The sequence below is a fragment of the Suillus subaureus genome (assembly GCF_016647635.1).
Source record: "Suillus subaureus strain MN1 chromosome Unknown BJ212scaffold_9, whole genome shotgun sequence".
Taxonomy (NCBI): Eukaryota; Fungi; Basidiomycota; class Agaricomycetes; order Boletales; family Suillaceae; genus Suillus; species Suillus subaureus.
In genome coordinates, this window is record NW_024538565.1 from 191,296 (window position 1) to 213,238 (window position 21,943).

Below are 21,943 nucleotides of genomic sequence, written 5' to 3' on the forward strand. Positions count from 1 at the left end.
CACATCCTTCATGTGTACTATAGCTCTGAGCGCTTCTCGGAGCAAGGAACGAATGGGTGGCCGCATCGATTCGAAGTCGAAAATTAGGTTCGAGTCCAAGGTAAGAATTAATTATGGTTCGATTCAAGGGTGCCGGTGAAAGTTACGTTTGATTCCAAGTTTAAGGTGGTAATTATAATGCAACCCCAAAGAGAATTATCATGACATGTGATTCAAATCTGCACTACAACAAATGAAACACGAAGTATGTATGATAGGTACGTATCATCGAGAGCAGTCAACAGTCAGCGAAGCAGCAAGCAGTCAGCACCAAAAACAAAAACATGCGTAAGAAAAATTTCATGAGCCTAGAGGCATTCGTAACATTCATCGTCGCTAGGGAAAAGAAATGGTGTAAAAAGAATGGTGGTGATCGCGCATCGTGCATCGCGTTGCACGTTGTCATGTTTTTGTTTGCATACGAATAGGGCAGCCTTCTCAGAGACAAAGGACGACCATTAAGAGACAAAAATCAAACCTCAAAGACCCCCCTGCGGCGCAGACACGCTCTTCCTACCCAGAATATCCAGAATCTCGGAAATAGTTCGCGCCGCATCCATTGTCTGAGGGCCACCAGGGAGAATCGACAATCGCTGCTTGGTAGTATTCAGCGTAGCCTTCACGTTCGGGACTACTCGCGCGACGTATGGAGCGATCAGAGGTTCCTAAAGTCCAAAAAAACAGTCAGTACCTCGGTAGCAGAACAAGAGAACAGGACATACGTTGATATTCAAAACAGTAGCAGTGCGTTGCATCCACCACAAAGACGACTTGAAGGCTTCGTCCACAGGAGGTGTCTCCGCAATTATAGTGGCAAGCTAGTAAAAAAAAAATCAAAACCAATTAGCAAACAAGTTCCATGAAAGACGCACCCGGTGCAAAATTGACAAATAACAGCCATAGACAACGGCCCCTTCCGGTCCATAGGCATCACAACCTCCGGACTCGACCTCGCAAGGAGCTCCCTCAGCTGCTTCGGGTCCTGCGTCCCTAGAACCGCCATATACGTATCTTCCCATGCATCATGCTGAGCAGGAGGAGACCGCTGGGACAACGGTGGTGGGGGAGGGGGTTGAGGAGGCGCGATGGGGTGAGATGCTTGAGGCGCAGCGATCGTCGAAGGGTACCACGTAGCGTGTGTGTGCATTTGCGTCGGTTGTGGTTGTTGGGAGAACGAACCGAGGGATTGGGAGCCATATACTGGGGCCTGAGTCGTTGCAGGAGGGAGGTTCTGGGAGCGGTGGATGCCCTGGCTCATAGAACTCATGTTTGAGACGCTAGGGACGGGGGAACCGCCAGTTGCCATCCGATGGCTTGCAGCCGAGTTCAGCGATAAGAACTTGACTTGATCGGACAGCATCCTGACGGAATGCTCGAGATCCCTGATCAAGGACTACCCAATTCATCAGAACGATCTCAATTTTGAGAGAAAAGAACGCTCACCTCCTGGCTCCGGGCAGCTTCAGTCTGCCATGACATAGAATCCTTCTTCACATTTAAGATTTCCGCCCTCATCTCCCGAAGGATATCCTGGTGCATAGCCGAAGTCTGCTGGGAGTACGTGGGGATGATGTTCTTCGTGACAGAATCCTTGATGTACCGCTCGATAAGAGGGTTCAGATTCGTCGAGAGGATGCTAGCGAAATGGTTCGAAATATCAGGGCGCAGAAGCAGCTTCTCAATCTCATTCGGAAGGCTCTGCACACACCCAACAAAAATTCAAGTCAGAACCACTCCAACAAAAAAACCGATAGGAGCACAACGTACATTCTGGATGAACTCCGTCAGCCCCCTCCCAACATGCTCATTAAGAGTAGCCCGGACTTCCGCCCTCGTGATATGCTCCAACGCAGGCAGCACTGAGTTCTGGACTTCAGCTTTGACAGCCATCTCAACAACCCTCGTTGTATTCCTTGTAAGCTCCGTCGATATCAACTTCAGAATTTTCTCTTGTCGGTTGAAATCCTCAGCCTGCTCTTGGACGCGCGCTTCTTCCATCCGTTGGTCTGGGAAACAAGGATCAACATTCAAAACACCGCAAAAGGCACACCGGCCACTTACGTTGCTTATCCATCTCCTTCCCAATCAACCGTCCAATACGCGTATGCAAGCTTTCCTCACTCTTTTTGATCTCCTTGGTAACGATTAGTGCAATCCCAGTGTCACTACTGGCTCCCACATCGCCCTTGAAGCTCGTCAACTTCTCTGTTTCCTTCAAATTCGAATTCGCAGCTTCGCGATCCCTGAACGCCACGTTCTTCCCTCGGACGTTCTTTCCTTTGCCTTCTTGCGCACGGACTTCATCACGTGCGATATCGCCCTCGAGTTCTTCGGAGGGAGGCGTTCGGAGTGTACGAGGTGGGATGATACTTCCGGAACCGGACACAGAGGGCTGTGTGGCTGGCACGGGAGCAGGCCCAGGCCCAGGTCCACCGATGCTCACGGGCGCAGGAGGCATCTGACGCCCCGCACCTTTTGCTTCCACGGAGGCCGCAGGCATATAAGGCGGGAACTTTCCAGGAGCGTTCAACACAGCCGCATCGTACCACTCTTTCCTAATCAGGACTTGATCGACACCGGTAGAATGCACGGAGAACGCGACGAGCGCGAGGTCTCCGGGTGGGAGCTTAGCAGCTACGCATGCAGCGTGCGCTTCGTCACCTGTGGGGTCTGCATCTGCTGAGAGTATCACAAAGTGGATAGTCGGTTTCGGCCCGGAGAACTCGACGACTTGCTCGAAGAACCCGCCGCGGACGAGTTCGCCCGAAGACGAAGCGCTAACGTCGAATCCGATACGTAGGGCGATGAGACTGTCGCGCCGGTTGTTGGCAACCCAGAGCGTCTGAATTCGGGAGTCATAATTGACGTGTCCAAACATGTCGGGGTCTTCTTTGCTTCCGTTGACGAATTTGAATGTGGAGAGGACGTTCTTCGTGATGACGGAGAGGAGCTGGAACACGGTGCCGTTCCTCCTCCCGATAACGATGCCATCGTCGATGAACGTCAAAGATGAGGGGACGTCATCGCCACGAACGCGGTGGGTCCAGAAAGGCAGCTTGTCATGGACGTTCCACAGAGTGAGAGTGGAGTCCTCGGAAATAGTAGCCAGCGCAAAATGAGGAACATCAAAATCAAACGCGACCAGGCGCTGTTACGAAGGATGAGAATACACCAAAAAAAAAATTATGAAGCGACGGGACTGACCGATGGCACAGAAAATACTTGAGAAATACGGGTCAATTCAACTTGTGGCAAAGGCTCTCCTCTAAAAGTACGCGCAGCGTCCGCTAGATCAAGTAAATACATTTTAGTCTCAGAAGCCACTGCCAGAGTGTCGGGTTGCTTGGGGTGCCATTTCACGGAGTGAAGAGGGTCCGCGTCAGCGCTGGGGACGATGCATAACAATAGTCGTCCGCTGCAAACATCATTAGACCACGAATATGTCAAGCAATGAGACACTCACGGTACATCATCGGTGATGACCTCAGGTAGTTCCCACACGACAAATCCACCATCGGAGGTGACACCTGCCAGCCTGTTGCCGTACACAGCCATGTCAATGACTGACGTAGAAGGTGCAAAGACGGTCGGCAGCTGAAGTAGAGTACGATCACCGCTCGATCGCGAGATGACACGGACACGGCCCTTGGTCATGGCATACGCAATCCAATGAGTAGCACCAATGGTCGTACCAGGCAAGAACACAGAGTCTTGCTTGACCAAAGCAATTGCAGTAGATTTCACGGCGTCTCTAGGAGCCTGCACGTCGTCCAGCAGCTGCGATACATCAAATACGATAATTTGAGGTTGCGAGCTAAGAAACGAGCGCAAGTCAGTAAAGGCACGTGGAAAAAACGTGGAAAGAAAACTTGCCTTGGACTCGTCTGTGCCTTCCCTTTGCCAAGACCTTTGCCTCTGGATTCATTCTTCCAGGTGTTGCGAGGGCCAGGTGAGACGTCCTTGTCTCGCCTTGCAGGCGGGATAGGAGCCTGACCGAGAGGTGACTCGACAGGGCGTGGCTGTGGACGTGGCTGCTGTGCAGCAGGCTTCGGGGGAGAGCCCCTAGGGGGCGACGCACGGCCAGGCTTTGGAGGAAGAGGAGGGGGCGGGGGCATAGTACGAGGTTGGAGTGGCTGCTGCTGAGGGGTCGGCTGTGATTCCACCTGGGAATACTCGTCTGTGGTGCTATAAGGGTCATAGGTAGGAGATGGAGCCTGTGCAGAGGGATAGGACTGCTGGGACCTGGTCAACTGGTCCATAAGGTTCTCGACAGACTTGCGCTTCGGGTCGTTAAGAGAGCCTAGGGAAGCGGATGTCCACGAATCCTCGTTTGTGCTGGATGCACTTCCGGGACCTACGGCAACAGGCTTCTTCTTTACGGTGGAGGTGGAGTCAAGAGCATCGAAAGGAGAAACAAATTCGAACATGGACTTGCGGGGAGAGGGCGTGAGTTGCTGGGACTGTTGAGGCTGGGAGATGGGTTGCGTATCCCTGGGCTGCTCTTGTGTGATGTAAGGGCCCTCGTTGATATGGTAGGTGTCTCCGATAGAAGACTGCGACATGGACGACTGTCCCATAGAGGACTGAAACTGAGGGCTGGCGGCAGGGGGCAAAGTCGACATTTGTTGTGGAGGGGGCTCCGAAAAATTAGAGCGGGGAGCGGTACTATCATAGAGATCAGCATAAAATGTATCGAGGAAATCCCAAGAGGTCATGGTAGAAAGAGATGGGAAACGATATGAAAAAAAGTAGAATAAAAGGATGTGGAAATTGAAGTGCCTCGTGTATGAAGTGAGGCGGGATCAACACGCAGAGTTGACTCACCCCATGAGCTGTTCTAGGAGGATCTTTCCTTGAGTTTCGCTGCTATTTGAAGGTGATTGACCTGATCTTATAGAGGAAGCAGGAGGAGATGGAATTTGCTGAGACTGTTGAAGTGGTCTCATAGTAGATGTCGAGGTTGCAGCAGGATACAACAAGGAAAGGAGAGCGCTCTGCCTATCAGCTGGAGATGTAGAAACAGCTGGAGCTGGAGCTGTATCATCGTCAGCAATCATGCTTGGAGTAGCAGGTGCTGAATTTCCGTGAGTTGTGATAGATTGAAACAATGAATCAAGATGAGTTGAAGGAGGTGGAGTGACGCTTCCTCTTGAGAAAAGCTTGTCATGAAGATTGGATTGTTCCATTATCAGAACGCAGCTAACAGAGCTGAGAATCGTTTGAAACGAAAAAACTGAACGGTTTAGCCTCGTTGAACACACGAGGTTAGCACGAGGCGCGTAATCCAAATAAGCTCCAACTTCGCATAGCCTTACTATCAAGCCTACTAACGCCTCAAGATAACCCTGAATCCATTGTCTCTACCTACTATGGCCTCATACTAATCTTAGAGTAATCTGTGCCAGACATGCTTTATACGCAGTGAGTGAGCGTGAGCCTTGAATTCATGTCCCTATGATTAGTTTCGTTCATCGACCATCTGAACGCATGCCACGTAGTCTATACCAATCAGAATAGCTTTCAACACTGAATCATCTTTAAGTCGTCTGCAATGTGGAAACGGCGACATCATACTTGTGGCCTCGTTGAAGTCAAGTTCAAGTTCAACCAAAGCATCAAATGCCCTTCTTTCAATAACCGTGGGAAAACTGCGCTGGCCTTTGCCCGTCGCCTCTCATCTAGCCCATAACAATACACGAATTCAATCCTCTCCCTAATCCAAAATGCCCTCTAAAGGATGGTTCAACCTCGAATCCGCAGGTGGCATGATCCCCGAGACCCAGTTCTTTGAGGGGGACTCTGCCTTCAAGTTCCTCGGCCTCACTCGTACACAGAGATTATACGGCTTTGTTGGATGGTGCGCGCTCAAAATCACCATTCACCATGCGCAGCTGAACCTTCCCCAGTCTCATCATAGGGTTCGCCCTCAGCTTACTAGGCAGCATATTGCTTTTCTTGGGTCAGCTCGGTAGTTTTGCAGGTCCGTCTCACTTGTTCTTCCTCCAAGTATCACTGACCACCTCTTCCAAAGTTTTGTACACTATTGGTATCTTGGTATCCCTCGTCGGCACTGGTTTCGTCATTGGAGTGAGTTACGCCCTCTATTGCCACCATTCAGACTAACACCGCGTAGTTTGCCTCGCAAATCAAGCTCGTACGTTTCATGTCCTTCAAGTAGTACAACTCAAACACCTCCGTCATAGATGTTCAAACCCGTACGAATCATTGCCACAGTCGTATTCCTTGGCTCAGTAGGCCTCGTCTTCGTCGGCGCCTTCGTACTCAAGAACGAGGTCAGTGCTCCCTTTCCTGTACCTAGACTACGTGACTAACCCTTATTTCCCAGATACTGTGCATCAGTAAGCCCTAGAGCTCTGGAACTTGCCGACCCTAACGTTTTGATCTTACCAGTTTTCGTCATCGTCGAATACCTCGCCTATATCTGGTACAACCTATCGTATATTCCATACGCCCGATCAGCTGTGCTCAAACTCGTCGGGATGAATTAATTTGATGACATGTATGTTTACGAGATCGTGATGGATAATGCCCGACGTGCTGCTGCTTTGCAATGCTATATGATCTTAATCAGTACATTTGTAGAATTCGTTCTCTCAACCAGACGATCAATGAACACTTTACTTTGCTGTTCTTACTACCCGCACTAAAGCATTGCTCTAACCCCATTTCTCAGTCGACTGAAATCGCAGAAACATACCTCCTCACCCCCTAAAGTTGTTCTTCAGCTCACGCAACTTGTTCATAACAGCACCAGGTTCCTCTGCACCAGTAACCCGCCTATAGCAAAATCAGCATCACGGCTATGGCCAACAAACGCCGCATACTGTATGGCATCTTTATCCAAACGCATAAACACATTCCACTCCTTCTCATCACCAATAGTTGAAAGACCGGTGGTAACCTTGTTCTCCTGTGCAAGCTTGAAAAGTCGTCCGATAGCTGGGTTGTCGGGCTCGACAGTCTTGGCGAACGCAACGTTGCCAGCTGTATATTCGTGGCCGTTGTATACGACCGTGTCGTCCGGGAGCGTCGCTAGTTTGGAAAGGGAGGCGTGCATTTGCTCTGCTGTGCCTTCGAAGAAACGACCGCACCCGCCTAGTGGGGCGGTGTCAATAATGCGAGGAGTTACGGGACTAGCGCATACATACCTAAGAAGAGGGTGTCCCCAGTGAACACACCCCCAGATTGAGACTTGTTGGATGTGTCCGTTACATGGAAGCAAATAGAATCCTTGGTATGGCAAGGAGTTGCCAAGCACCTGTTACGGTTTCGCTCAACGTTTGAATATGAAACAGGGGAAGTTCAGTGGACCCACCGAACGTGTATATTATCACCAACAGTAAACTCGCCACCATCCTCAACGAGGTCAGTTTTAGCAGGCACATCAAAGCCTCCATAAACGGGGATACTAGGATACGTAGAAACCTTGAATGGTCCGAGAGTGAACTTTACAGCATCGATCGCATATCAAGGGGGCACGTTACCCACCAGTGTCTAATGTAACAAAACGTTAGTGGCCAGTACAACTTGAATCAATGATTTCGGGAATAGACATGCCTTGTTTCCACCGCTGTGATCTTGATGGTGATGTGTGGTGATGCCAGCGACGATGCTCACGCCCTCCTTGTCCGCTACAGCCCGTACCTTTTCTACGTCTAATACATCCACCACTGCCGCCTTCCTGCTCGGCTCGTCGATAAGAAGATACGCATAATTATCTGCGCTGACGAGAACAGGTACAACCTTCATCTTGGACGCTCTAACGGTAGATGAAAAAGCCCGGATACCGACTCGGATAGGCGCACAACTACAGATGCTACTAATACGACTACGGAAAGCGATGGAAAGCGCAGTCATGCCAGTTCACCGCAAAACTGATGCTGATGTCGTTCGCGGAGCTCCAACAACTGGCCTTGCTTATTCTTAGCCTTGGGTACTGGATGGTTTGTAACAGAGGCGTTGATCACGCGTACGTGCGTGCCGGCTACCTCGCATCTGAATCTCATGTACAGCCTTGGATAAACGTCTGATGTGATGTGTCTACTCTCACATGTCATTGTCAAGTGGGGTGTTTTTTACTCCACCCTTCAGCGCTTTTTTTTTCTCTTTTCTCTTTTGATTGCCCTGGTGCTGCCTGGTGCTGCTCGTTTCTTCCTCCCACTAGTTTAGCCTGCCGGGATCCTGAACATATTGGCTTTGGATGCAGGGCGGTACTTGTGTTGGTCTTTGTCGATTGTGAGTATTCGCTTGGTGTCTTTGAATGCGTGTTTGATATGGATTGGGTTTTAGCAGTGCATAACAACTTGCGCGCTATTAATCTCTCGACGTCGACTGTGCAGTTAATATGTTAAACAGAGGAAATTCTTCGAGTCGTTCTAATACAGGAACCGACTCTCCTTCTACTAGTCCCGTTGACACCTCCAGCACCTCCAGTACTGCTTACACCCCCAGCACTTCTTCACTCTGTTCCTCCGCCTCGTCCTCTGCAAGCACTGACACCAGCGCCGTTTCGTCGGTCATAACATCACTCCAATCTCCCGCTGAATCAACCGCATCGTCACCTTCAGTAGCTGCGGCAGCGTCAACATCATCGGGAAATACGACCAACACCTTAACAACTTCCTCTGCCTCAACTATCAACGTCGGCGCCATAGCAGGCGGCGTCATCGGTGGAGTCGTCTTCCTAATATTGCTCATCCTCGGCCTCATCCTCTGTCGTCGCGCCCGATTCAAAAAACACATCGCACCCTCCTCCCAATTTGCAGAAACCATCAAACGCGGTGAGCTACCCGTCCTCCGCCTAGATTGCGGCGTGGAAATCGTCCCCTCACCCGCGCAATATCACGTTCCCCTACCACTACGACAAGACTCGTATTACACGAGTCCTGCCATGTCGCATATGAAACTCCCAGATGGGATAGGAGGGTCAGATGAGCAGTCTGTGCGTCACAGCTTAGAAAAGCCGCTGCAGCCTCTTCGGCGCCCAGGTTACCAGGGTTCGAATGAATCTGTGACAATGGGCAACACAGCGCGCAGGGCATCCAGTATCGGCAGCTCACAGGAGTTCTGGTCCCGCGACGCAGGCAAATTCGACATTCGGAAAGACTATAGATCCACATCTCCCCTTCCTATCGAAACCAACTACGTACCCATGATACAAAATACATATCCCATGCAGCCTTCTCGCGCAGTAGATACTTTACAGAACGCGTATGCTGATTTGTGGAAGCTCTCCGTTGCCCCGATAACGCGCCCACGGCCGGATTCTGTCCAGAATGGTGCGGATACACAACCTTTACCCCCGTTGAGACCTGTACGACGTAGTGTGGACGTTGGGAGTGGCAGGAAGGTTTAATTCTTTATCATTATTATTCGTGTATGTTTACTGAACTTTTATATTCGAGTCGGATGTCTGATATTGGTACATGGTATTCATCCGCGAGGATTTATGTACTAGTAATCGATCTGTTGGACTCTGGAGATCATGGCGAGCTCAAGTCTGTTGTTCTTCTGTCTTCTGTTTCCAGCGTCCGTTACCTCTCTGAAGTCAAAGCCTGGCATACTGCCATTGGGAATATGCTCATAAACTGTTATTCCTCATGTTCGCACACTCTGAATCTCTGGTAATACAAATCTGCACCGTGAGAGCTGTGCAGTCAACTTTCGCACCGGGCTGTGAGATAGCAGATTCGACTCCCTTTCAGATCTGCTGCTAAGTTTTGCGGAAGGTTCTTTGTTCACCGAATAACGACATTGACAACAACATCATCGCCTCCAGGGGACATGCAGGAAGCTAAATGCTCGAAGCAGTATTTGCCCCTTCATCTCCCATCGTACAGTCATAGTAAAGCAGCGTTAGAGCTATATCACCTTATGGCCATGCAATAACGATGTTCATAAGGCCAACTCTTTCTATTCCGTTTATTTTCTATTATATGCCCCATCATCTCCCATCGTATGGTCATGGTAAGCAGTGGTAGATGCATTATGATTTCTATACAATAGCGATGTTGATAAAATCACGCAACTTCCAACACTCCATCTTTCGCCTCGAAATTCGATCAACAACAAAAGGAGCTGCTTCAACAACTCGCAGTGATCACCGTTCCTAAAATGGGTTATGGCTTGTCCTGTCCAATTATGCAAAGAAAAGCCTATGGCTATTACTTCCATGTTCCAGCATGGCAGCGCATCGCATAGTGGAAGCCAAGGATGGGTCTGTGTCGAAGCGGGTGATGTATGACGCATGACATCAGCACCTAGTGCTGCCGTGCCATGGCGACGATACCTGCAGACGTAATATCCCTATCGACGTACTGCACCCTTATGCTGTTATTTATGCCCGAACATGGTGATATAGAGTCCTGGATGTTGGAATCAGCGCATACAAAACAAGCTCGTACATCAAGGGAAATGAGTGAACTATGCCGGTGTTGGGCTAGCGTTTACATAGAGTTGTTGGACAATAAGCATTGACCTTGGAAACTAGCAGTGCGTAGGATGGGAGGTACACTGGCCTAGGCGTGACGCGGGGCATTCAGGAATCCGACTGGGTCAAGAAATGAAGTCTATAAACAGAATAAATGCGCGCACCGGATAACCTATGAAGCCCAAAACATCATCCCCGTTGTCTGCAAGTCCTGCGACCCTTGAGAACGTCAGTGACAAAAATAATGACCACTAGAAGTGAATTTCGTATCATAGAAAGGCTGGGTAGTTACAGGCAGAAAAACAGACCGACTTCAAGTTGCATCTTACCCGCTGTTTGGGTTGGCGGCATCAGACAATTCCAGGCTGTTTTCGTGGCCACTTGGCTGTTATTTGAGCAGTGAGCTGGCCGAAGCTTCAAAACTTCATCGATGTGAGGTGAGTCGATTTGTGCAATGCCAAGGCTTATGTAATCAATTGAAGTTATGATGCGGTGTCCGGTAAGGAGTGACGTGCATTATACTCGACCATGCTCGACCACTGCTCGATCTCGCACAAAGGTCGGTCTAATAATCATTTGAAGCAGCTAAATCTCACTATCAGCTGCAGGAGGTATTGTATTATGGTCACGTTCCTTTACCCCAGAGGCATCTCACTTGGCTTCTTCTCCTTCGTCTCCCGTGAATTCTCTCATACGTGAAGCCCTGATCGAAGGGCGGACAGCCGAGGAAAAATACGAGAAGGACGGGTACGCAGTGAAGTGGACATTCTTTAATGATCTAGAGCTAATTTTTGTGGTACGTCCGTTGTTCATGCTGATGGAGTAACTCTCGACTGACATTCAGAAATGCAGGTTGCATATCATCGCATTCTCCAACTAACTTACGTGGATGACCTGCTAGCTGCGCTCAAGGCACTGTTTATAAAATTATTCGAGCCATTCTTGGCTACTTTCGTTGCTTCGTTGCATGCAATAAAAAGCGGGAAACTCGTATCAGGTGCTGCGCGCGATTCTGCCAAAACGTGGAACTTTGCAAAAGCATTTGAAGGCTGGGATGGTGTCTTCGACAAGCTCTTGAAGGGATTCGAAGACAAGGCTGCCCAGGTGCGTCCTTGTTCTCGCACATATGCCGTGCTTGCTCACTCCAAGTCTGCAGGAGCGCAAGTCTCGCTATAGACAAGTGGCTCCAGCTCTACCTGACCCCAGTCCTCCTTCTGATGACCTCAGTACGGGTGAGTTTTTTAATTCAGTACGTCGCGCTTATATTCTCAAGTGACCTCTAGTTCCCTCCGAATCGTCAATTGCAGTGCAGGATGAGCAACAGATAGCCCGCAACGTACAAGCACTCAAGAACAGACTGCGTGGCCGGGGTGGCCGAAGGGGAGGGCGAGGTGTGACGAGGGTGGACTCGGGAAGCGGCCGGGACAGTGTGCCAGCTTCAGAGTGAGTGCGCAAATCATTTTAATTCAAACCAATGCTTTATATCGTACAGCTCCGAGTCAACGAGCAAAAGGGCGAAAAGCAAGGCGCAGCGGAAATGGGGTGAATCGGCCCCGTCAGAAACAGAAATGGCTTCTTTGGACTTTAGCATCGACAAGCCTGACTCCGGCACAAATGGTCATTTATCGCATGACCTGCAGGCCCTCGTAGACAAAGCCTCTCTTGGAACTAGGACAAGGGATGGTTTATATGAAGTCAAGGATTGGGACTTTGGTGGAAAGGACGACGAGTCGAATGACGCTATCACTCGTGCTTTGAAGAATGAGGGTGCAAAGCAGCCATCGGGCTCATTGGGCGCTCTGAGTTCTTTGTTCTCCCGTTTGACAGGCTCCAAAATCTTAACCGAACAGGATTTGAAGCCTGTTTTGGAGGGGATGAAACAACACCTTATGAAGAAAAATGTGGCCATGGACATTGCGGACAAGGTCTGCGAAGGTGTCGGTGAGAGTCTTGTGGGGAAGAAAGTCGGAGGTTTCCAAAGTATGCCGTGTCTCGCATCTTTATCTGTCGTGCTCTGACGCAATTTCAGCCACCAGCAACGCCGTTAGGACGGCACTGTCATCTTCGCTCACGCGTATTCTGACGCCCAAGACCTCAACAGACCTGTTATTGTCAATCAGGACTAAACTTTCTTCCCCCCTGCCTTCCGCTCAACAGAGGATGCCTTATAGCATCACCTTTGTGGGTGTGAATGGCGTAGGAAAGAGCACAAACTTGTCAAAAGTCTGTTTCTGGCTCATCCAGAACGGCTTGCGGGTGCTCATTGCAGCCTGTGACACTTTTCGGTAAGAGAGCTTCGTTAGTATTACTCAAGTTGCACTTATTCTGAACATCCCGTGTAGGAGCGGTGCGGTCGAACAGCTTCGCGTGCATGTGCGCAATCTTTCCATGCTTGGTGTCAACGGCGCAACAAATAGCAAAGGCCGTGTTGAATTGTATGAGAAAGGGTACGGGAAGGATGCTGCGGGAATCGCCAAAGAAGCTATTGCATATGGTGAGGAATTTTGTTCATAGTGCATTTTCAACTCACGCATTCGTACCCAGCCAAAGATAACGATTTTGATGTCGTTTTAATTGACACAGCTGGGCGCATGCAAGACAACGAGGTACGCAAACTGGTACTATTATTGTCACGATCCTAATAGATCATTTTCTGCCAGCCCCTCATGCGTGCACTTGCCAAGGTATGATACACTGTGGAAGCTCCTTGGAACTCCGTTGATAAACTCCACAGCTTGTTGCCGCGAATAACCCAGACAAGATAATCTTTGTCGGCGAGGCGCTCGTTGGCAATGAGGCCGTCGACCAGCTTACTAAGTTCGACCGCGCCCTTCGTGACTTTTCTTCTGCATCCGGCTCGGGCAAGGGGCGTGGCATTGACGGTATGCTAGTGACCAAGTGGGATACTGTGGATGACAAGGTGCGTGGTTTGCTCGCCACGGCAATGGCAGCTGACACTCGCGCATAGGTTGGCGCAGCGCTCTCGATGACATATGTGACAGGCCAGCCAATTATTTTTGTCGGATGTGGCCAGGTTTGTTTTTCTGTCTGGCCTACCTATCCATAGCCCCACATTCTGACTGTTTCACCAGACATATACTGACCTCCGTCAGCTGAGAGTTGCAAACGTGGTACAAGCGATACTGAGCGATTGATATTTCTCATGTAATTTTGTTATCTACTTGCTATCTATATTGAATCAAAACCAGTGTTGAAAATTAGTACAGCTGGCAAACACACCGGCTGTGCTAGGAGTCAAAACCCCGGATCTTTTCCTTTTGTGCAACCTCCTAAGTTGCTGCCACACCCAAGGCGACCCAGTCTAGTGCAGATATTATTACGGTTTATCTATCTACTGAGGGCTATGCCCCCCAGACCAGGTACGGAGCGATCCGTCATTATACCAGCATCTAATGTGTATAACCGCTATGTAGTTCTTTGAAATTGCCACGGCATTAATACAAGATGTGTTGCATAAACCGACAGCTTCAGACTGGTCACTGAGATGACCCTGGGGTTCGGAGAAGATGTTCCTATATGCATAGGTCAGGTCATAGGTCTAGGAAGAAACCATTGTGAACACACGTACCTTCACAAGTTTCTCGCTTTCTGATAAAATATCAAGGCACAACTGCAGACCCTTTGCACACCACTGCCTCTCGAGCCAGTTGAGGAGATGACGATCCCAGAAAGACTTGAAAATATGCACAAGCTTCTTGTCCCATGGATTGGGAACTTGCAAGATATGAACAACCCAGTTTTGACATGCATAGTTAAGAATGTTGGAAGGTGATTGACTTCGTTCACGTGCTTGGTTGGTGAAATGAGAAAAGGCCTTCATTGCATGAATAATCTCCATGTCTGGTGGAAGGTGACTTTGTGTTAATGCAGAGCTGGAATGATCTTGGTGCCTTAGTGCCAAGAATGCAGGAAACATCAAGAAATCTGGCAAGCTCTTGAACTGCTAAATGACTTGAAAAGCTGGGTGGGAAGACAATTCTGGGATGATGATGTGCTGCTTGATTGCTTCCAATGTGTTCGAAAATTCCTCTATTGCCATCCAGGCAGTTGTCAACTGCCACATTTGACCTTGTGGAGTCTGCAACCAGTCTTGCCCATCTGGGGTTTGTAGCCAGTCCCACACACTTGGAGTCTGCAGCCAGTCATTCCCACCCCAAGTCAGCAGCCAGTCTCATCCATCATGGGTCTGCAGCCAGTCTTGGCCACTGAGAGTCTGCAGCCAATCTTGGCCACCAAGAGTTTGCAACCACTGTCGCGTGCCCTTGGTCTGCAGCCAGTCCAGTGTGCCATGGGTCTGCACCCAGAGCCTCCCCCCACTGGTCTGCAGCCAGTCTTTTCCCCCCTGGGTCTGCACCCAATCCTTCCCCACATGGCTTTGCACCCAGTCCTTTCCCCCCTGGATCTGCAGCCAGTCATTCCTACCCTGGGTCAGCAGCGAGGTTTGCTCATGCTGGGTCTGCAATGGGTCCTGCCAAAACAGTATTGTTGGCAGGGATGTTTCCTTGCACTGGGGAGGGTCCTGCCCAGGCTGGCTCAGCAGTGAGTTTTGCTCATGCTGAGTCTGCAATGGGTTCTGCCAAAACGGTATTATTGGCAGTGAGGTATCCTTGTGCTGGGACTGTGGCAGGTCCCACCCAGGCTGGCTCAGCAGCAAGGTTTGACCATGAGTTTGCAGCAAGTTTTGCACATGTGGGTATGACCCACTTCCTTCTGTTACAATCACACTTGCCCCTATTCATTTTCCTACTTACTTCTTTCTTTTCACGTACATTTGTATTACATCATGACCGTGCTATGCTGTGCCATCATTTGACTCATGTCTATATTTGTATTACATTGCGATCGCTCGTTGGAGCCATCATTAGATGACTCATCTCTTATCTCTGACTCACCTCTTATCTCTGACTTGCTCTTATCTCTGACTCAGCTCTTATCTCTGACTCATCTCCTGAAGTACCTGCCCTAGAGTACTTATGTCGTCATATATAAGACTGGTCATGTACTTAGTAGATCTTCACTTTAATCTTACTAGGTTTTCACCTGAAACATCCTTCGCTTAGGACCTCCAATCCTAAAGTTGTCTGGACCAATATTCAAGTCAGAGACACTCTCTTTGACTTGTCTTATGACCCTTACATTTGTAAGGTCTTGATTCAACTCCAGTCATTGCTCCTATTGAGTAACTGTTGTTGCAACTATCCTAGTTCGTAACAAAAGATTAAAGTGTCACTCTGACCCTCTCCATCTGGGAGGTCCCAGAAACCAGAACAGACAGAGAGAGACGTATCATCCCCTGTAGAAACATCACTAGACCAGAAAGATCAGGATGTCAGCAACCACCAACACCCCAGAACTCAAAGCCGGAGCACCAATGTCTTATGACGGAACTCCCCAGCAAGCCTTGAGATGGTTGTACACAATTAAGGTGTATTTTGCCCTTAATGCTACAATCTACAACACCAACGAAAAGAAAGTCATCACTGCACTCGCATATATGACAGAAGATAGTGCCATGGGCTGGGCACTCACCTTTTACACCAAAGTCGATAACTCTGTCTCTAAATCTTATGGAACCTTCGCAAACTTCGAGACTAAGTTCAAGGAAGCCTTCGTACCAGCTGATGCTGTTGGCACAGCCATGAATAAACTCCATACCCTGAAGCAGACAGGCGACCTCACTTCCTACATTGCCAGTTTCAAGACCCTTGCTGTGCAAGCCTCCATAAAGCAAGATGCCATCTTGATTACGTTCTTCAATGACAGGCTCAAGAAGGGGATCGGTAACACCATTTACCAGATGGAAACCATCCCTGTAGACTTTGATAAGTATGTTGCCGCAGCCATTAGGCTAGACAGCAATTGGCAAAGAGGCGCCATGTTCTGTCAGAGCCATCGTGCCACTACCAAGCCAACTGGACAACGCTATGTACCCAGACCTTCGGTTGACCAACACAATCTGAATGCCATGGAAGTAGACCAGCTTACTGAAGCTGAAAGAAACGATCACATGAAGAAAGGACTATGCTTCACATGTCACCAAAAGGGGCATATGACTAGAGCCTGTCCCCAGAAGAAGAATGGGAAGACCCCAGTTTGTTGCGAAGGAATTGAAGACAGCGACAAAGAGGATGAAGAAATGGCAATTCGCCGCCTTGCAGAGGATTTTTGATGTGGAAGACTGGATCAATGTCAGTATCTTCCAATATACCTATCAGACTTGTACAGAGTATTGGAATCAGAAAGGAGCTTCGCATTCCCATTTCCCTCATCTCCAAAACACGTTTGAAAACTGTCGAAACAATGGCTGTTGTTGACTCTGGTGCCGCTGGAACATTTATTTCCAAAGACTTTGTCAAAACCCATGGAATTTGGACGCATAAGCTCGCAAAACCATTCTGAGTTACTACTGCAGATGGAAGTTATGCTAAAGGGGGCACCATCACCCACTATTGTGTCCTCATTGTGAAAATAGATGAATGATCCATGATAGGAAAGTTAAACATCACTCGGCTTGGCCGTCGTGATCAGATTTTACTTGGGATCCCCTGGCTATGTGCTATGGACCCAGAAATCAGATGGAAAGTGGAAATGCTAAAGCTCCCCAGAAGCAAAAAGAGCAATCTGATCGAAGAAGATGTCAATAATGAACAAAGAAAGAACGGTCTTCCGCCTCTCTTCCAGAAGGCCAGTCAGAAACCAGAACTGACTCCAGTTGTAGTGCTGCTGAAGGCGCCTCCTGCAAAACCAGTCATCACTGCATCATCAGAGAAACTGCCACTCCAGGCTACCATTGAGGAAATTCCAGACAAAGAAGCACCCTCAGGGTTACCCAATCTTGATCCCATCCCAATGACAACAACAATTCCTTTGATACCAAGGAAGATGTATGGACATCAGAACATGCACCTCCTGTGTGTGAGCTTGCTATGTATCATCTTGATGATGATGAATTTTTGGTTGAATACTCCATTGACGCTTCTGAGCTTCAGGTCATCACCAACGTCTCTTTGGATACCCCACTGACCAAAGATGGTACCAGTATCGTGAAACAGAAGCCCATAGTTGAACCCCTACCATGCCCCAAGGAATGTATCAAAACTAGCAATAAGGCCCAACAGTTCGCCCTAGTGGCCAGGCTTGAACAAAAGAGGAAAACGTTCAAAGAGCTTGTTCCTCCTTACCTTCATGACTTCGCCAACATCTTTGCCAAAGATGGTCTTAATCAGCTACTGCCTGAATGACCAGGTATAGACCATCGTATTGAAACCAAACCCAGCTTTATTCCCAAAACGTCCAAGGTGTACCCGCTATCAGAAACAGAACAAACTGCTGTCAAGGCTTTTATTGATGAAAATGTGAAAAAGGGCTTTATTTCTGAGTCGAAGTCGCCACAAGCAAGCGGCTTTTTCTTTGTAGGAAAGAAAAGTGGGGATCTTTGTCCCTGTCAGGACTACTGGTACATCAACAACTGGACAGTCAAAAATGCCTATCCCCTCCCATTACCACTTTCACTAGTCACTTGGTTACATGGTGCCAAATACTTCACAAAGATGGACATTCGTTCTGGTTACAACAACATTCGCATCCACCCTGATGATAGATGGAAAGCCGCTTTTACCACGGAATATGGTCTCTTCGAGCCAAACGTCATGTTTTTCGGTCTTTGCAATTCCCCTGCTACTTTCCAGGCATATATAAACTGGATGTTCCAACAAGAAATCAACAAAGGATGGCTCATCATATATATGGACGACATCTTGATCTTCTCAAACGACCTCACTTCCCATCATGAACGAACCCGGTGCATCCTTGAAAGAATTCACCAAGAGAAACTGTTTCTAAAACCAGAGAAATGCACGTTCAATGCACAAGAAGTGGAATATCTTGGAATGATAATCCACCCCAGATGTGTCGCAATGGATGTTGCCAAAACTGATGGTATTTGCGATTGGCCTGCCCCTATGATGGTGAAGGAAGTTCGGTCATTTCTAGGATTTTGCAACTTCTATCGAAACTTTGTACCCCATTACTCTGACATTGCTAGACCCCTGATTGACCTAACCAAGAAAGATGTCAAGTTTCTATGGTCAGACCAATGCACGTCAGCATTCTCCACCTTGAAAGAATGTTTCTTGAAGCAACCAGTCCTTCGAAACCCTGATCCAAGCAAGCAATTTGCAGTGGCTACCGATGCGTTGCTTGTCACAACCAGTGCAGTATTACTGCAGACCGACAAGAATGGTGTTTACCACCCATGTGGATATCTATCACAGACCTTGAACCCTGCAGAACACAATTACCAGATTTTTGACTGCAAACTCCTTGCTGTCATTTGCACTCTGACTGAATGGCATCATTATCTCGAAGGCAATCTTCACCCCGTCATTGTCTTCACTGACCACAAGAATCTGTTGTATTTCAGAACTGCCCAGAAGTTGACCTGGCAACAAGCCTGATGGCAACTGATTCTATCTTGCTATGATATTGAACTTCACCATGTTGCAGGATCCAAACTCGCAGCCCCTGATGCACTCTCCCGCTGTCCTGATCATGGAAAAGATTCTATCACAGATAATACCAATGAGACCCTTCTTCCTGATTCTATGTTTGTTCACCTACTTGACATAGAACTCATGACCTCCCTTGCTAATCCCGACCCCTCCGACCCTGACCCCATCTTCAAAGCTGCTTCCAATGCCTTAGATGGTCTTTCCCTTCCCCCTATGAAATCTGCTCTTGCGGATTGGACAATCAAAGATGATATTCTTTATTACAAGGATTGCGCCTATGTCTGCCCCACTGGTCGACGCCTTATTTTAGAGCGTTGTCATGATCATGCAACTGCTGGACACCCCGGACGTTTTAAAGCTGAAGAATTGGTCAAATGGGACTTCTGGTGGCCCTCTATGGGAACCTATATCCATAAATACATTGAAGGTTGCGCTCTCTGCCAGCAGATGAAATCCAATACTCATCCAACAACCCCGCCCCTCATCCCTATCCCTTCTGTCACCGCCGCCCCATTCACCCAGGTCTCTGTTGACCTTATCACTGATCTCCCTCCTTGTGCTGGTTTTGATTCTGTTATGGCCGTGGTTGACTATGGGCTTACAAAGGGGGTAATCCTTGTCCCTTGCACTAAAACCATCACCTCTGAAGGGGTCACCAAGAAATTTTTCAAATACGTCTATTGCCGATTCGGCCTACATGAGAAAGTCATTTCTGATTGAGGACCACAATTCATGTCAAAGTTCTCAAAAGCCCTTGCCAAGCTCTTGAAATACGATATAGCTGCATCAACTGCATATCATCCCCAGACTGATGGTCAGACTGAACGACTCAACCAAGAACTTGAAACCTACCTCCGGATCTATTGCTGAAATCACCCTGAAGATTGGGTAGAGCACCTTCCTATGGCAGAATTCATGCACAATCATCGAAAACACAACTCCCATAACACCTCACCATTTTTCCTGATGATGGGATATGAACCACGAGCCCTACCTCACGTACTCCCTGATTCTACCATCCCTGCAGCAGAAGATAGGCTCCACTTACTCCAGAAATCAAGAGAAGAAGCACTCTCTTGCCATAACCTCGTGATGCAGCGAATGGCAGAGTGAACTCATGGGCAGAAATATCACCCATGGAAGATAGGAGATAAGGTTTGGTTATCAGGAAAGAATTTAATCACGCAGTTACCATCACGAAAGCTCGCACTGAAACAATACGGCCCCTTTCTGATCACCACCGTTCTTTCCCCCATCACGTTCACACTCCAACTACCACCACAGTGGAAAGTCCATCCCACATTCCATGCTTCCAAATTATTGTCCTATCATGAGACAGAAGTCCACAGTCTGAACTTCCATGACCCACCCCCAGACGTCATTGATAATGAAGAAGAATATGAGATTGATGCAATCTTATCGCATAAAGGCACAGGTAAATGAAGACGCTATCTTTTATCCTGGAAATGTTATTCTTCTGCCAGTAACAAATGGGTTCCAGAAGAAAACCTTAGCAATGCCACCGATATCCTCACTGCATATAAAAAAGCCCACAAACTGTAGAACTCAGGACAATGTCTCTCAAATGCCTTCGCCTTTGTATTCAATGAATTGAAGAACTCACTGCTGCTATGAACACTGTAACTGAAGGTATCAACCACCCATTGTTCCTTCTTGACTACTAGACCACCACCGCTATCGACCTCACCGCCAACACATCCTCCCCAGCAGTTTCTCCACCTTCATCTGACTCCATCCTCACTGATTACTTTTTGATCATTGATCAGGTGGAGACCAGTGCCCTGTTCAAATCCACTATCACATCCCAGCAATACGCCATTGAAATAGATCGTCTCTTAGGAGAAAGAGGAGCAATATCTAGTGGACTCATCATCCGAATCATCAGAGACGCTAGCCTCATCAAGCACACTGCTAATCTTCTCGACGATGAGCATCACAAGACCATCTTCCATCACCTTCATATATGCATTCGTAATACTGCAATCCATCTGTTGCCTGATGATACTAGGGAAGCTATCAGAGAGGCTATTCATATCGTCACTGAGCAAATCGCTCTTGACCCAATCGCATGCCCCCCTTCTCCACATGTTGCTGTTCCAATCCCACCGCCAATCCCTCCAACAGCTACTGATGAGCATCAGAATAGCAATATCCCTCCTATTGCTGTACTTGATGTACCAGCTTCTCCATCTCCTACCCCCATCACACCCACTACGCATCAATACCCTATTACACGCAGATCCACCCGCCTTGCCACCAAATGAACCGCATTAGCCTCTCCGCATAAGGATTGTAAATGATGATCCAGATCCCCCTCTCCTCCAGCATAGTCAACTGCCATCACCATAGTAAAAATGGCACCAATTGATAACGTCATTTGTCGCAACTGTTGCACCGCTGGACATCACCACAAGAACTGCCCGGCGTATTACTGTTGGGTTTGCAAGGAGTATGCACCCGGACACCTATCTGTCTTTTGTAAAGACTTAAAAGGGGAAGCAGTCATTCCATTGGTTTGGACTGATCCAGGTTTTTATGAAGCTCTCGCCCATTGGGAGATTGAGCAGGATGCCATCTACCACACCGCTGAATTGGCTGATAGATCGCTCCCTATTACGGAGGAACAAAACAATTTGTTGGACTCTAACTACGATGCCGACCCTATCTACTGGGCTAATCAGGATAACTGAAGTCAGTGACTTCATTCCTAAACAAGGGGTAATGTTACAATCACACTTGCCCCTATTCATTTTCCTACTTACTTCTTTCTTTTCACATACATTTGTATTACATCATGACTGTGCTATGCTGCACCATCATTTGACTCATGTCTATATTTGTATTACATTGCGATTGCTCATCAGAGCCATCGTTAGATGACTCATCTCTTATCTCTGACTCA

The 21,943-nt window shown here is 48.3% G+C and overlaps 5 protein-coding genes across 5 annotated transcripts; 3 read left to right on the forward strand and 2 right to left on the reverse strand.

Annotated features, from left to right (window-relative positions):
* Positions 1-115: 115 nt before the first annotated feature.
* Positions 116-5,311, reverse strand: BJ212DRAFT_1341549 (uncharacterized protein). The gene is made up of 10 exons (XM_041335148.1): positions 4,864-5,311; positions 3,913-4,704; positions 3,503-3,853; positions 3,244-3,454; positions 2,101-3,187; positions 1,807-2,045; positions 1,483-1,737; positions 935-1,432; positions 762-857; positions 116-704 (listed from the first exon to the last, which is right to left on the reverse strand). Exons 1-10 carry the CDS (start codon positions 5,223-5,225, stop codon positions 519-521), a joined length of 4,077 nt encoding a protein of 1,358 aa, XP_041195082.1. The 5' UTR covers positions 5,226-5,311; the 3' UTR covers positions 116-518.
* Positions 5,312-5,762: 451 nt separating this feature from the next.
* On the forward strand, positions 5,763-6,548 carry BJ212DRAFT_1267394 (Got1/Sft2-like family-domain-containing protein; the record flags this gene model as incomplete). The annotated part of the gene is made up of 7 exons (XM_041330658.1): positions 5,763-5,896; positions 5,946-6,019; positions 6,071-6,126; positions 6,173-6,193; positions 6,243-6,332; positions 6,386-6,398; positions 6,451-6,548. The coding sequence occupies 7 exons, from the start codon at positions 5,763-5,765 to the stop codon at positions 6,546-6,548; spliced, it is 486 nt and encodes a 161-aa protein (XP_041195083.1).
* A 213-nt stretch (positions 6,549-6,761) lies between these two features.
* BJ212DRAFT_1267289 (hydroxyacylglutathione hydrolase) lies at positions 6,762-7,809 on the reverse strand (the record flags this gene model as incomplete). Its single annotated transcript, XM_041330646.1, has 5 exons — positions 6,762-6,837; positions 6,876-7,155; positions 7,209-7,318; positions 7,376-7,485; positions 7,588-7,809. 5 exons carry the CDS (start codon positions 7,807-7,809, stop codon positions 6,762-6,764), a joined length of 798 nt encoding a protein of 265 aa, XP_041195084.1.
* A 325-nt stretch (positions 7,810-8,134) lies between these two features.
* Positions 8,135-9,536, forward strand: BJ212DRAFT_1051745 (uncharacterized protein). Its single transcript, XM_041328941.1, has 2 exons — positions 8,135-8,295; positions 8,350-9,536. The coding sequence occupies exon 2, from the start codon at positions 8,405-8,407 to the stop codon at positions 9,413-9,415; it is 1,011 nt and encodes a 336-aa protein (XP_041195085.1). The 5' UTR covers positions 8,135-8,295; positions 8,350-8,404; the 3' UTR covers positions 9,416-9,536.
* A 1,415-nt stretch (positions 9,537-10,951) lies between these two features.
* BJ212DRAFT_1341568 (SRP54-type protein) lies at positions 10,952-14,044 on the forward strand. Its single transcript, XM_041335149.1, has 14 exons — positions 10,952-11,048; positions 11,098-11,285; positions 11,342-11,593; positions 11,646-11,721; positions 11,773-11,932; positions 11,982-12,469; positions 12,519-12,774; positions 12,832-12,983; positions 13,034-13,095; positions 13,150-13,173; positions 13,224-13,409; positions 13,458-13,523; positions 13,582-13,869; positions 13,924-14,044. The coding sequence occupies exons 1-13, from the start codon at positions 11,018-11,020 to the stop codon at positions 13,642-13,644; spliced, it is 2,004 nt and encodes a 667-aa protein (XP_041195086.1). The 5' UTR covers positions 10,952-11,017; the 3' UTR covers positions 13,645-13,869; positions 13,924-14,044.
* The last annotated feature ends 7,899 nt before the right edge of the window (positions 14,045-21,943 follow it).